Genomic DNA, 14,482 nt, shown 5'->3' on the forward strand with positions numbered 1-14,482 from the left:
TTTAGGCCTATAAGATTAATATGGCAAGTTTGTGGAGCCAATCTTTAACAAATAACGATAAAGTGGATCATACATTCGGATGTTTCTTTCAAAATCAGTGTGAAACAGGCCCTTTCTCTCCATCAAAGACTAGAACGTGAACGCAACCTACTGCCCTCGTCAATTATTCTTCTAAAATGATTAAGAAAATGAACAATACGTCTTAAAAAAACACACAAAGAAAAGAATGCGACACAGTAAGTCAAAGTGATGAGTTCAAACAAAGTGCAGGGACCACGGCTTCTCAGCAGCAGCAGCAGCAGCAGCAGCAGCAGCAGCAGCAGCAGCAGCAGCAGCAGCAGCAGCAGCAGCAGCAGCAGCAGCAGCAGCAGCAGCAGCAGCAGCAGCAGCAGCAGCAGCAGCAGCTTATATCGACGAGGAATGTATCGAAAACATGGCGTTAAGTCCTTCCGCTTCAGCTCGCTCCAGCCGCATTCACAAAATCCTTCTCTGACAGTTTTTGGGAGTGAATAGTTACGGCTTGTTTCGTTTTTTGGAGATGACAGAGCCGCGTCACGTCGATCCAGCCGCGGTTTTGTGACACGGGCGCGGGCGCTGTATCGGCGCTTCACAGACGAAACAAGCCGGGTTCCGGGTTCAGCGCTTCATGACGACTTGTTCGTACGCTCCAGCTCCAACCCTGAGAAGAGAGTCAAAGAATGATCAAATATGTTTCCCCTCCCACATATTTCTGATGCTTATTCAACCTTTTATGCATCTTTAATTCACCAATAAATAAGCAGAATATCATTTCTTCGAGGGTTTATGTGACTTAAATATCATTTTTTGAGCAGATAATTAAGAAGTGTGAATACGATAAATAATAAATCAATAAAAGGAGCTAAAAACATCTTCTAGTTTAACAATTTGTGGTTTAGTTTTGCATCATATGGAAGATACTTTTGGTTTAAGTTTATTACACATTTATACGTGAGACATCAATGTTCACTTTTACTTTCATACAATTTCCTCCCACAGCCCTGAAAGAACATTGCTTTTATAAGTCGTTTTGAAAGCCTGGAAGGTCACACATTCAATCACTTTGCTTTGTATTTTCAAGCTCAACTAGAAGTTGTACGCGGACATTCTTTTATTACTTACTCTTCACTGCAGCAGCTGTTCTTCAATTGGCATCTTGTACATAATCATTACAAAGGTGAATCTTTCTTTTATTTACAAGGCATGGTACGGAATAGTTTCAAAAGCCAAAATTTGCCTCGTTGGGTCAAATAACCAATATTTGCCCATATTGCTGAGTCATAATCCCAGGCACAGGGACGGGCTCTAGTCAACCGCAGCCCCTGGAACAAGCGGTAGGAAATGAATCATCCATGGCACAGGCAAAAATTTATTAAAATTTAAACAAATTGTATTTTCTTTGATATAATATAATTTGTTATCTATATTATTTGTGTAAACATAAAGTCACTTATTAAAGAACACATTATGCACATTTGTGTTGTCATTGGCCTTTAAACAGGCTCTTTGCTTTGGCATCTCATGTTTTAGAACTTTAATGTAAGTATATGTATGTTATTGTATGTAAGTATATAAGATGTAAAAGGGGCAATCCTCCATCAGGATTTGTCTAAGCAGTATAACTACTGGAAGCAGAGGGAATAGCCATGTTAAATTAAGCATGCAGTAATGAACGTAATTTGACGGAAGAAATGCTCAGAACAAGGAGTTATGGACAGCATAGGAGACTTGGATTTCTACCCTTGACGTCAAAAATCTGGAAAAATTTAAACCAAGTGTTTTTGTGAGGCTCAGAGAAAGACCATAGAAGACAACCTCGCAAGCAGAATTACTGAAACGAGCATAAATCAAGCAAATACAAGTCCAGCTGTGCGGGGCCGTGCGCGGGGTGTACTGACCGTGTGGGCAGGTGGTGACTCCCCAGGGCGGTGCTACCTCCCGGGCCCACAAACAGACGCAGACCCTCCTCTGGAACACACACAGCGTTATTTTACATGTGTGTGTCATCGCTCGGTAACCCGACAATGACACGCTTGAAGATTTAACATTCAACAAAAGTGACGTCATGTAACACAATTACAAATATCGGTTTAATTTATTTGTTTTCAATCCATTTCTATATTACAAAGTAAACCGAAAACAAGGAACAATTTACTAATAATTGTCATGATCAGAAATCCACTTGTACCCTTGTTTTGGAGAGGTCATTTTTAACACTTTTCATAACAGACTATTGCCTTCAAATGTTTGCGTGAATCCAAAACAACAATTGCGATATTATGAATTCCTCGACGCGTCTCCCAGCTCTACGTGGAATATTTCTATTTCTGCACGCAACGGGGGGAACACAGTCACATTGGCTTGACTGCAGAGCTTGTCATACGGAGCCAGTTGCTAGGAGATCTAAAAATACTCGTGTGTATTGACAGCGACGTGGTTGGTCAGACTCTGAGCCGTGGAGACCTTGAGGAGGGAAAACTGTGCCCTCCAAAGTGCAGCGTGACTCAGGGAAACACGAGACCGGACAACGCCGAGGGGACACTCAGCGGCACAGTACAGTAGAGTACAGTACATTACAGCACAGTACAAAACAATACAGTACAGTGAGTTTGAGGAGACGTTTTGTACAGAAAGAACCTCGACACGGCAACCAACCCCAGAGCTGAGCGATTTGGAAGAACGTGTAATTGTGATTCTTCTGGCGATCATTGTGATTACATTTGGATGTTTAAGTCTGGGCTCAAAACTCATTTTAAACACAAAGTTTGAGAGAAAACGGCAAATGAACTGGTAAAACTAATACAAGACGAATCACAAGTCTTTCAGAAGAGTTTGTAGAGGTCTTTTTACTGTGAGCATATGGCGATATATCGTGATGGACTTCTTGGCAAAACGTGTATTGATACAGAGATGTGTATCGTGTTATGCTAAAAACAACAAAGTCATGAGAAATAGCAGAGTTACATTTCTGAACCTCCAGACAGCTGAAACGAGGCGGAGTCTGAGGAGCTGAACATGTGACTTCATCATGGGACAGTTGTGTTATAATATTGAGTGTGAACATGAGATTCTAAAGCATTTTGTCATTCTACTTAATCAAAACATATTTTTTTATAAATTTTAAGGGATATCGTGAATCAGGACGCATATCGTATAAAGTTCTCTGTATCGGATTTGTATTGAATCATGAGGTATAACCAGGCTTTTAGATATAGTCCCGTCTTCCCGTATTTTTAAAATGTGGACGGTTATTTTCGAGTGCAGGGACGGCCATTTTATTAATAAATCTTAGAAAAAAAGGGATCATCATCATTAAATCGTTTGGGAAGCGTTTGACAATAGTCCACCATTACAGTTTACTGTTTACAAGTGAAAATTTGCATGTTGCACGCTGATTGGTCGACGAAATTTGTGTGCTTGGCTCTGATTGGCTGCCGAGCCGTGGTCCGGAGAATGCCGAAGCTACTCGTTTTTTCGCCCAGTCGGCCCCAGTACACGGGGTGTTTTCAGATCCTATCTAAAAGTCTGGGTACAAGACAATACCCAGCCCTAGTAGAGCTGCAGTAATTAGTGTGAATGAAAGTGAATTATTAAAGATGTTTTTGTTCATGATTAACTGAACAATCATGGTGTCTCTCTTCACAACGGTTGTACAAATGTACGCTCACCCTCGGCGCTGGAGTCCAGTAAACTCGGGGTGAAGTCTTGACTCTGGAGGATTTTCTCCACCACGTCGTCGGCGTCGACCCGAGTGTCGTCCATTCGCTTCAACTGAGACTCCATGGAGTCCTGCTTCACGGGGTGTCTGTGGACATCACAAAGATTTACTCTGAGGAAAGTCAAAACAACACTAACAAGAAAATCATGACGCTCTAGCGCAAACATGAGCAGCCAATATCCAAAAGTAGGGCGGAGAATTTTGGAAAATGCCCTCTATTCTGCTGCATTATAGATCAATAAAATGGCCTACACAGTAAGTTAGTGAGACCTCAGATTGGCCTATATTCAAACCTATAAAGGCCTATACAGGATATTTTTAATAACACATACCGTATTTTCCGGACTAAGTTGCACCAGCCAAAAAATGCATCATAGTGAAGAAAAAAAACATATAAGTTGTGTGGTACAGGTTTTGTTTCGCTTAATGCGCTTTATATATGAACAATTATTGGAAACAGACCATTCATTGACTGCGCCTTATAGTGCGGAAATACAGTACATTAGAATTAAGGAGCTGATGAAGCTACGTGGCCCGCAATGAACTAAAGCAGAAAGAAGCGACGAGCTAGAAGGGTTTAATGCCATGCTACGGAACTTCCAGAGCAAAGCGACCTCTGTGGACAGTTAAGTTACATTGGACCGTATTCAGCTGCGGTCTGACCTGTTGAGGCGCTCGCACGACGACGCGCTCCGGACGGGGGAGGAGCTGGCGGCGCTGCTGGGCGACGGCGTGTTGGGGTGCTCTGGTAGGACCGGGCATGTCCTTGACTCCTTCTCGTCGCTGGGCTCCGGGATGCTGCCGATCCCCGTGGACGTGCTGCCGACGGAGTGGTTCCTGCGGTGGCTGAACTCGGTCATGCTGGAGGAGCGCGAGTGGCCCGTACTGTAGCCTGCGAGGGACAAACCACACGGGGATGAGACACTGCACAAGACGAGTCATTTCTAGACTTGTGGGGCTGCAATAAGTGAGCCATTACCAGGACTGGGTGTTGTTAAACTTAAAAGATACCTCAGTGGTGTTAAAAAAGATCAAAAATATAATGTTCTACTGCGATCAAATGTGATGTCTGGAAGAATAAAGACGTACGACTACAGAAGGTGGTGGTAATGAAACACTTGGATACAAGTCAAGGACCGGCCTCCTGCTGGTCCCACCACGAAGAAGAATACAAAGAGGACGAAGAGGAGGACAAAAAGGAGGACGACGAAGAAGAAGAGGATGAAGAAGACCACAGCCTCTGGTGTGACCAAATCAGTTGTGATGTTTGGAGGCTAATGCTAAAGCAAATGCTAATGCAAACGCTCGCACTGAAAATGCATCAGAGCAAATGAACAGAACAGAAGCGGCCTTTAGAATGCGGCTGTTCTGTTCACACAGTGGGAGGGTTTAGATTAGCGTTTCATCTTTAGTTTACATCGTGACGAGGATCTGATCTGTAAACTCTTAAACTGTTACTCTTCTTCTGATCTGTCATTTAAGAGTGCATTTAAAACCACATCTTAAAAGAACAGATAATATCCTGTATGTGTTTGTGTAACATGAGGCCCCATTCTAATCCAATAATCCTTTTGCGTGACATGCTTTCACTCATAAATACTTGACGAATGTGAATATCCTTCATACAATATTCATAGAGTTCTGGGCCTTTAGTGCTTCAATGACAAAGCAGCTCGTCTGATAAAAGAACAATAAGTCAAACAGCATCAAAATAAAGTGCTTTTTATTGCCTAATTTTCTTTAAGAACAAATGGCCCTTTCAACAACCGTATACGAGTGGTTAAAAGGCCTTCACACGCTTTCATTTTAATATCATTTAGTGCCAAAGTAGATGTCTCGTGTTGAAGTGAGAGAACGGCTGCATCTCGCTTCCATCTTTGATTACCGTCATCTGATCCGACACGAACGGAAACCCGAGCCTCGATTAGAAAACCTCGGCTCGATGGTACGTGCTTTCACTGTGGCCCTTTCAGCAGAACACTTCCACATCGCTGCATCTTCAAGAGCCGCTTAGAAAGACTCGTAATACTTGTCTAAAAAGTCTTTATTTTCATGATAGGACACGTTCAAAACAGAACTCAAAAAGGGAAGAAGCATTGGCCACCTTTAAGAATGTTTTTTTCAAATAAAACAGTTTCTATTAACAGCTTTATTAAGAATACTTGTGGTTATATTTATTAGGCCCGAGCGCCACAAGCTGGCGAGAGGCCTATTAATCTCGTAAGGCCGTGCGAAGCACGGCTGCGAAAGTGCGCACGTAGTGCGCACGAAATCGAGCGCGAAGCGCTCGCCCACTTCCAAACACTCACTAACGCACTCCTCCACTCATGCACGCCCCGTGCATACTAATTAGTTGTAGGAAAATGGAACATTACCGTTGTAAACGGGCGAAGCCCGTGCAAAAGTTCGCACTAAACGAGCACTTTACATTGCGGTCGTCATCCCCATATAAAGCACTCATTTGCGCTAAGTAGCTCACGAATACGTTCCCCATCTCTTGCATGTTCCGTGCATATAAGCATGTAATGCAAAAATTGAACATTATTACTGTATAGAGGGCCAAAAACACAAAGTGGGCGGAGCCCACTCAAAATTATCGAAAGTACCCGTCAGTGACCAGGGACCCACACCATGAGGTAGGAAAGCGCGAGCGCTTTCCGAAAATGTATAGTTTATGATATTTGAAAAATGGGAAACATTGTTTTAGCATCGGAATATTATTCTTTCTTTCTTTCTTTCTTTCTTTCTTCTTCTTCTTCTCGGGACCAACCCCCCTATTTTTCACCCAGTGAACATTGACGAAAAGTCACAAAAATTTGCACACCTCTAAAAATCGTGCCTCTCTACATTCTGGCTATTTCCCTTTTCTAAAATAAAAAAAATTGGCGCGTCAGCGCCACCAAATGTACCAAAAATGCATTGAGAGATGGGAAATGACCCAAAAAAAATCTGATCGTAGAATCATGAAATTTGGCGCAGAGGTAGATGGTGACAAGAGAAGTAAAAAATATTATTACGGCAACGCCGTCCCCCGAACCAAATGTCGGCCATATTGCTTCAAAAATGGCTAAACATGACTTCGGAGTCTTTCCAAACGTCGTACTTTTACGAACTCCTCCCAGGGCGTTGGCCCTAAAAAGCTGAAATTTGGTGAAAATGCTACTGAGGAGTGGGACATCAAAAGTTATCCAAATTACATTGATACCTCTCACGGTCTCTGTGCGGCGAAGCCGCAAACTGTAACAAAAATTTCAGAAATCTCCCATATTTAAAATTTCTGCCGTTTGCGCAGATAAAGTCCGAATTGCGTCAAATTAGAATCAGTTGTTAAACTCTTTGCCCTAAACCTACTTGAAGTGAAATAAATTCATTTGGCGCCACAGCGCCCCCTACAGATTTTATATGGAGGTTAAATGTTTAGTTTTGCGAAATTATATGAAATTTGACACAACTCAATTTTAGCATCCCCATCAAAAAAGTCAATGAGACCCATGTCATAATTGTTATGGCGTTGCCGTAACGATGACCGAAACCTCCCATGTTATTCCAATGGGGCCAGAACATGTTTACACTTTAGACTTTCACAAACTCCTCCCAGGGCGTCAGCCCTATTAACCTGAAATTTGGTGAGACTCATCTTCAGGACCATCAAAAGTTATCCACATTTTCATTCAAAGAGTCACGGTGTCTGTGCGGCAAAGCCGCACATTTTGCCAAGAATTCAAAATAAAATTGCTTTTTGATGGTAAAACAAAGGGGAGAACATGTGACAGCGTCACAGATTCAGCAGTAGGCGTGATAAAAGGACAATTGGGGCGCGTTAGCGCCCCCTCCTCTTGCGGCGTGGCGGCGGTGTGGCGGCGGCGTGGCGAGGGCCGATCATTGCCGCTTGCGGCTATATTTTATTTTATTTCTACTAAATTTACAAAAGAATTCAAACAACCTTCTTTCACGTTTTCATTAGAATTTTGAAGCAGATAATTAATTTAATCCGACTTGAAATAAGGTTGTAACAAAACAATACTGAACACTATCCGGATGCACAGTATCTAAAACGACAAAGAAGAGGACGAGGAAGAGGACAAAGAAGAGAACGATGAAGGGGACGAAGAAGAGAACAATGAAGGGGACGAAGAAGAGAACGATGAAGGGGACGAAGAAGAGAACAATGAAGGGGACGAAGAAGAGAACGATGAAGGGGACGAAGAAGAGAACGATGAAGGGGACGAAGAAGAGAACGATGAAGGGGACGAAGAAGAGGACAAAGAAGAGGACAAAGCAGGGGTTGAAGAGGATGAAGAAGAGGACGAAGAAGAGGGGAACAAAGAAGAGGAGGACGAAGAGGACGACAAAGCAGGAGATGATAAAAGGTAAATAAAATAAAAATAAAAAACCATCACTTTCCGAAAAGTCTGAGGAATAAAGTCTGGCGGTAATGCAACACTCGGATGCCAACCGCCATAAAACAACAACAACAACAACAAAACCATCACTTTTTTTTATTTATTTTTATTTCACTGCCTCATTGAATAGAACGTTTACATCAGATATAAACGTTCAAATGTACAGAAGCGTTAAAGCGTGGGCTGCGATGAAAAGGCAGCAGAATGTGTCTATAATGAGTCACACAAGTTATTTATTCAAAAGTCTACAGCTCAAATGTCATTGTAGTTCAGAAAAATGATAAAAAGTCACAAATGATTCACAATGAAGTGCCTACGGTTAAAATTGAACCACCAAAATGATTTCAGACTCATCTGTAGTTGTAATAATTCATTGTTTGTTTACGTCATGAACAGATGTAAAATAAAAAAGGCACAACTCTTAACAATATGACACAAAACTAGCAGATTTACCTGAGACTTTGGACTGTTGACTGGCGTAGCTGGACGTCCGAGAGTGACCGCATCCTCCCAAGTCGTCGGACACGACCGGACATTTCCCCTCTCGACTTTCTGCGCAATCGAAACAAAAACACGCGCGTTAAAGGACAAATATTATGCATTATTTGTGCCGTTATTGGCCTTTAAACAAGCCACAGTTGTACGGGTGAGTGATTAGTCGGGAGACGTGTACAGGACGAGTCTGGAGATGATTTATGGACTTAAAAAACGCACAGAAGATTCTCAGAGCCACGTCAAGAGATGGAGAAAATGTCAGTTATGGAGGAGATTCAGAACGGAGTGTTTTTCACGCTCGGAGGGGAGAGGACTTTCTATCCAGGATTCATCAAACTGTAAATGAAGCTACATGTGACTCCAGATGTATTTGTGTGGAGGAATCCTTAATCAATGGATTTTTTTGGGTAACAAGGCAATACAAGGTCTTAATTTTTTTTACATTTTCTCTTTCATTTCTGTCTTTTCCACATTAGTTTTTTTATATTTTGTTTGTCAAGACCTGCACACAGTGTGAACAATCAGAAAGAAATCAGATTACCGTATTTACCGGATAAGTCTTTTTTCATAGTTTTGGCCCGGGTGCGACTTATACTTATACTCTGGAGCGACTCATGCGATATTATTTGTTATTTTCACACTTGCATCCGCATTTCATACTCCAGTGCAACTTATATATGTTTTTTTCTTCTCCATTATGCATTTTTTGGCTGGTGTGACTTATACTCAATATTCACAAAAATACAATACTCACATCGGACGTAACCGTTTTGACATGACACTAGAATAATCTGACAACACACGGATTTTTGCCGCGCACATCGATACCGCCCGAAAAGTTACAACGTGCACCTAATATGCCACCGTTTGCATAATCGTCGTCATAAGAACAGAACGTCGCGGGGGAAACAAATGCGTGGAGTTGGAGTTGGTTGATGTCGTCTCCATAGCAACAGATGGTGAACAAAAGGGACGTGACAAACACAACAAAAGCTGTCACCACAAAGTCGCTCAAATGTGGCTGGAAATGACTGTGAAAGGAGGAAGTCGTGTTTGCACCGTCGCACGCGGCTGCAGCTCGTCCTGAGCGACGCCGTCAGTCATCGTGATAAAAGTACGAACGAATACTAACAAGACATCAAGGTCGTCCAGCTGCTGAGAATATTATTTTCCAAATCCAAGTGTTGCGCCTTAAAATTGAAACCCAGATACAGTTTGACAAGTGGCAAAAATACTGACGTGCACTTAAAGGCGGTATGGACGATTTTTCGGCGATTTGAGAACGCAGGCGAAAGTGCGCATGCGCACTCCCCCGTGCGGACCAATACAACACACACGTGCGTTTGTTTATTAGCGCAACGGAGCGCATCGCATCGCTCGTCTCCCGTAGATTTCTGTCCACTTCTGCGTCAGCTCGAACTGTCTTTCTCCGTCTTCATTTTGCCCCGTACACTGAGGGAACTATATTATGATAGATCCATGCGCTTAGGCACGCGGAAACGTGAGGACGAGCCTGACGCAGCTGCAGGTGAGCAGTAGGTGCGTTTTATGATTGATACGTGGCAGGACAAACGATTTATCCACGCCACGAGGAAATATGATAAAAAATTTGCTGAAAAAAATCGTCCATACCACCTTTAAGTAAAAGTACAATGACTTACAATTACAAATGACTCTGAATCTACTTTTAAATTATATGCAAAAAAGTACACATCGGAAATATACTTAATTAAAAAATAAATCAATGTGCTTTATAATGAATTAATTTAAATGTCCAACCAGGGACAGGAGTTGAAAATTAGCGCTGGCTATAAACTTTGTATGCATCACATCGGCTACAAGCTTTGTTTTGTAACTATGTATGACTACATTGGCCCTGTAAATATTTTTTTTTTTAAATAAATAAAATTACAATTAATTTGACTCAAGTGGTAAAAGATGAGGCACTTTTCTGGCACTCGGGAGCATGCTGGCGTTAAGGAGAGCATGGATGTAAAGAAAGATTACGAGTCTGTTATATTGTAAGGAGTAGAAAGTACAGATACTTGCGTCTGTTTTTATATTGTAAGGAGTAGAAAGTACAGTTAAAAGAGTAACGAGTAGGACTATAAAGTTGCCAGAAATGTTACTACTCAACTGAAGTACTGATACACAAAAAATTTACTAAAGTACCATATTGAAGCACACAATTACTTTCCTCCTCTGCAGACTGATACTAAAACTACACTTAACACCAGTAGATACTATTTGAATAAAGTGTCGTTAAAATATCACACAAATAGGACAGAATTGGACATTTCCTGATTATTTTTTTAGAATGGTTTTGATTCATATCAGAACTAGTACAAGACCACATGGTAAAATAAAGAAACTACCGTATATTACGAACTATAAAGCGCCCTTAAAAGCCTTTAATTTTCTCAAAAAACAACAGTGTGCCTTATAATCCAAGTGCGGAAAATACGGTACAATTATTTCTGTTAAAAGATGCATTATATTGAAGGAAAAAGGTGCTGAGACGAGCAGAAAACTTCCACAGTAAAACTTATGTCTTTGTTTGCAGGAGAATAAATGACACAAATGTTTGAGTCATCTTTAGAGAGGCTAAATGAGAAGGTAAAACCATCTTAAACCATCTTTGAGCTGTGACATGTGTGAGTCAGAAGTGTCCCACATGCAGAGCAAACACAGATTGTCATCGCTCATCTTTAGCGTGGCGCAGCCCCCATCGCACTCGCACACGCCTCTATTTTTATCCTCTCACAACCCAAGGGTCACAGCAGATTGTGGCTAATCTAAGAGAGTGACTTTAAATTATACATGAACGAGCTCGGGCTTCGTCTTCACACATGAACAAGCGGCACATGGGATACAACCGAGGCTGAACAGCACGTTTGAGACTAGCACGGGCGGATTTTAGGGCTGCGAAGATTAATAAACTCATCCCGACTAGTCAAGTATAAAATAAATAATCTCATTTTAGTCATTGTACTTGTTATTTGGATTATACAGACTCTAAAACACACATGAAAAGAGCCTTTATACCAAAGACTGTGGGATTGTTGAATCAAATTGTCAAAAAAGAATAAACAATTTCACATTTTCAAATATAATACACTTTATTTGTAATTATTCTCTACCATCAGTCACTGTATTTTGACCTTTATTTGGTAGAAAATGTATTAAAAGTTTCAGTTTACAATAGAACAATTTGACAACTAGTAAACTACTAAAATAATTATTTGTTGCAGCTCAAGTGGGTACAGCTATGTACCGTATTTTCCGGACTATAAGTTGCACCTTTTTTCATTGTTTTGGCCGGGATGCGACTTATACTTATATACTTGTCCTCCGGAGCGACTTATATGTGATATTATTTGTTATTTTCACACTTGCAACCACATTTCACACTCCAGTGCAACTTGTATATGTTTTTTTCTTCTATTATGCATTTTTTGGTTGGTGCGACTTATACTCCAGTGCGGTATTTTTTAAATGTCCATTTTATTTTACTTTAGACAAGAAAGTTTTAATTGAACACTAAAATACTATGCCGCAAATGATTCACTTTTACTGGACTGAAAACCTCTCAAAGTGCAATTATCTTCATCTTAGATTCAGTCATTTTTAAATTGTCTGCGTGTTTTTGATTGCGAGGTCCACAGCCAATCGTCTGTCAGTAAACACATGACGCTTCGACGCTTCGAATATTTATTTTTGGGGCGTTTGAAGTGTCCGTTGTCGCCCTAAAGACAACTCTCCTCCTTTCATATTTGGCAACGTAAAATGTTTTTGTATGTGATTAGACTGTCTTATTATGATAAAGAAAGAAGGAAAGAAAGAGAAAATGGTTAGAAAAGTTTAAAAAAAAAAGGCTGTTCTCTGACAATGTATTTTCACAAGGGACCTGCAGGGGGAGCTCTATTCTGCTTTAAATTCAAAGCAACCTTGTTCCCTCATCAAAAATATACCTGGTGTTGTATTTATCTTCATTTACGCTCGTTTCTAATACTATTTAAACATTCTCTTGGTTCTGAGCCTCACAAAACACTTAGTTTCAAATCACCCTGATTTGTCACGTCAAATGAACAGGACTAAACCAGAGCTAGAACAGGACTAAACCAGAGCTAGAACAGGACTAAACCAGGACTAAACCAGGTCTAAACCAGAGCTAGAACAGGACTAAACTAGGGCTAGACCAGGACTAGACCAGGGCTAGACCAGAGCTAAAACAGGATTAAACCAGAGCTAAACCAGGACTAAACCAGAGCTAAGGCTAAAACCAGGACTATGTAGAGATCTGAACTTCTCCCGTGCCATTTTTTGAAGTCCATAAATCATCACTTCGTTACAACCGTGTGCTTACGTTAGCATGTCGTGGGCAAGGTAGTTGAAAATGGTGGTCATCACATGTAACCCATCACAAACCGTTTAAGCTAACAGATCTGGGTTGGACAGAACTTTATTCAACTCACAACACAACAACATTAAGCGCGCTCACCAGTGGATTTCTGAGAGTCTCCTCCTCGCCGTTCCTCGAGCAGACTTTCCCCGTCGCTCTGCAAACCCACGACTGTAGCTGTGGACGGCGGCCTGCGACACGACAGGGAAACCGTTACCAAGAGCGTATTGAGTACTTTCATCAACGTCACAATACTGGAAACGCTGCCATGTTTGCTTCTTTATAGTGACTTTGAGCGGCTTTTTTTGAGACCGACACGTCACATAGGAGTTGATATTTTAGAATTTTTTTCACAATAATTGATGAAGTGACTGGAAAGAAGTTATTAATGACAAATATACTTGTTTGTCTCTGAAAATGTGGCAACCCTCGACATTTGAGTGAAGGATAATGACAAAAACGTATATTTAAGACAATATACAAATATTCTAAAAGGTAGATTTTAGGAATGCAAATGCATTTCTATTGTATGTAGACATCAAAATTACATTTGACCAAATAAAGGTTGAAATATCAGAAATAGTTTGTCCTTCATTGACATGATTATGCTGCTGTATCTGTGTGTGTGTTTTAGAGTCTGTATAGTCCAATTCACAATTACCATGATCAAAATAGGGACTAAATTGGACTTTGATCTAAACCAGGACTAAACCAGGGCTAGAATAGGACTAAACCAGGGCTAAACCAGTACCAAACCAGTACCAAACCAGTACCAGGGCTAGACCGGGACTAAAACGGGACCAAACCAGAGCTAAACCTAAACCAGGGCTAAACCACAGCTAAACCTAAACCAAGACTTCCACATTCAAAGTTAAACTCGTTAGATTCCACCTGGAAGTGGTTGCATAAAGAGGACTTTGTCTGGCGACCTCGTTTAGAACACACAGAGCCGCCGCGTGTGGGGATTTATATCAAATGAGTCAGTTTTTGGCAGAAATAACTGTGCTGTCGGCGGTGAATCATTTGTGGGTCATGATCAGCCTCGGAGTAAACCTCCTTCTGTCGACAGAGGGTTTAACACAAGCTTTTACTCCCTTTAGTCGAGCCGCCATGGAAGTCACAGCATTCAAATAGAGGACAAAATATACATGTAGAGTACTGAAGTAATGGGATTTACAATATATTTAGTTTTATCATCTTCATCATCATCATCATCATCATCATCATCATCATCATCATCATCATCATCATCATCATCTCACACTTGTTATTGTGACAGATCTAGTTGATGGTAAATTTGCAGAATATTGTGTCGTCATGGTTACATACTATACACATAAATATTACAGTTAGGTTATCTTAATTATTATTATTTTAATAGTTTAATGTGAATGTTTTAAGACTAGGGGCCAGGTTTTATGAGGTCATCTTTCACTGGTGGTTAGA

The 14,482-nt window shown here is 41.0% G+C and overlaps 1 protein-coding gene across 1 annotated transcript in view; it reads right to left on the reverse strand.

Annotated features, from left to right (window-relative positions):
• Nucleotides 1-590: 590 nt before the first annotated feature.
• The window catches only part of fam102bb (family with sequence similarity 102 member Bb), a 29,568-nt gene continuing 15,676 nt past the window's right edge, over nt 591-14,482 (reverse strand). The window contains exons 6-11 of the mRNA XM_072438943.1: nt 13,136-13,227; nt 8,593-8,691; nt 4,400-4,628; nt 3,687-3,823; nt 1,917-1,986; nt 591-679 (exon numbers count right to left, since the gene is read on the reverse strand). Of these exons, the coding sequence (XP_072295044.1) occupies nt 637-679; nt 1,917-1,986; nt 3,687-3,823; nt 4,400-4,628; nt 8,593-8,691; nt 13,136-13,227 (670 nt within the window). The 3' untranslated portion in view covers nt 591-636. The remainder of the gene's footprint in view (nt 680-1,916; nt 1,987-3,686; nt 3,824-4,399; nt 4,629-8,592; nt 8,692-13,135; nt 13,228-14,482) is intronic.

The sequence above is a fragment of the Eucyclogobius newberryi genome, unplaced genomic scaffold, assembly GCF_026437365.1.
Source record: "Eucyclogobius newberryi isolate DKJ021-1_F unplaced genomic scaffold, fEucNew1.0.hap1 SCAF_9, whole genome shotgun sequence".
In the NCBI taxonomy this organism is placed as follows: Eukaryota; Metazoa; Chordata; class Actinopteri; order Gobiiformes; family Gobiidae; genus Eucyclogobius; species Eucyclogobius newberryi.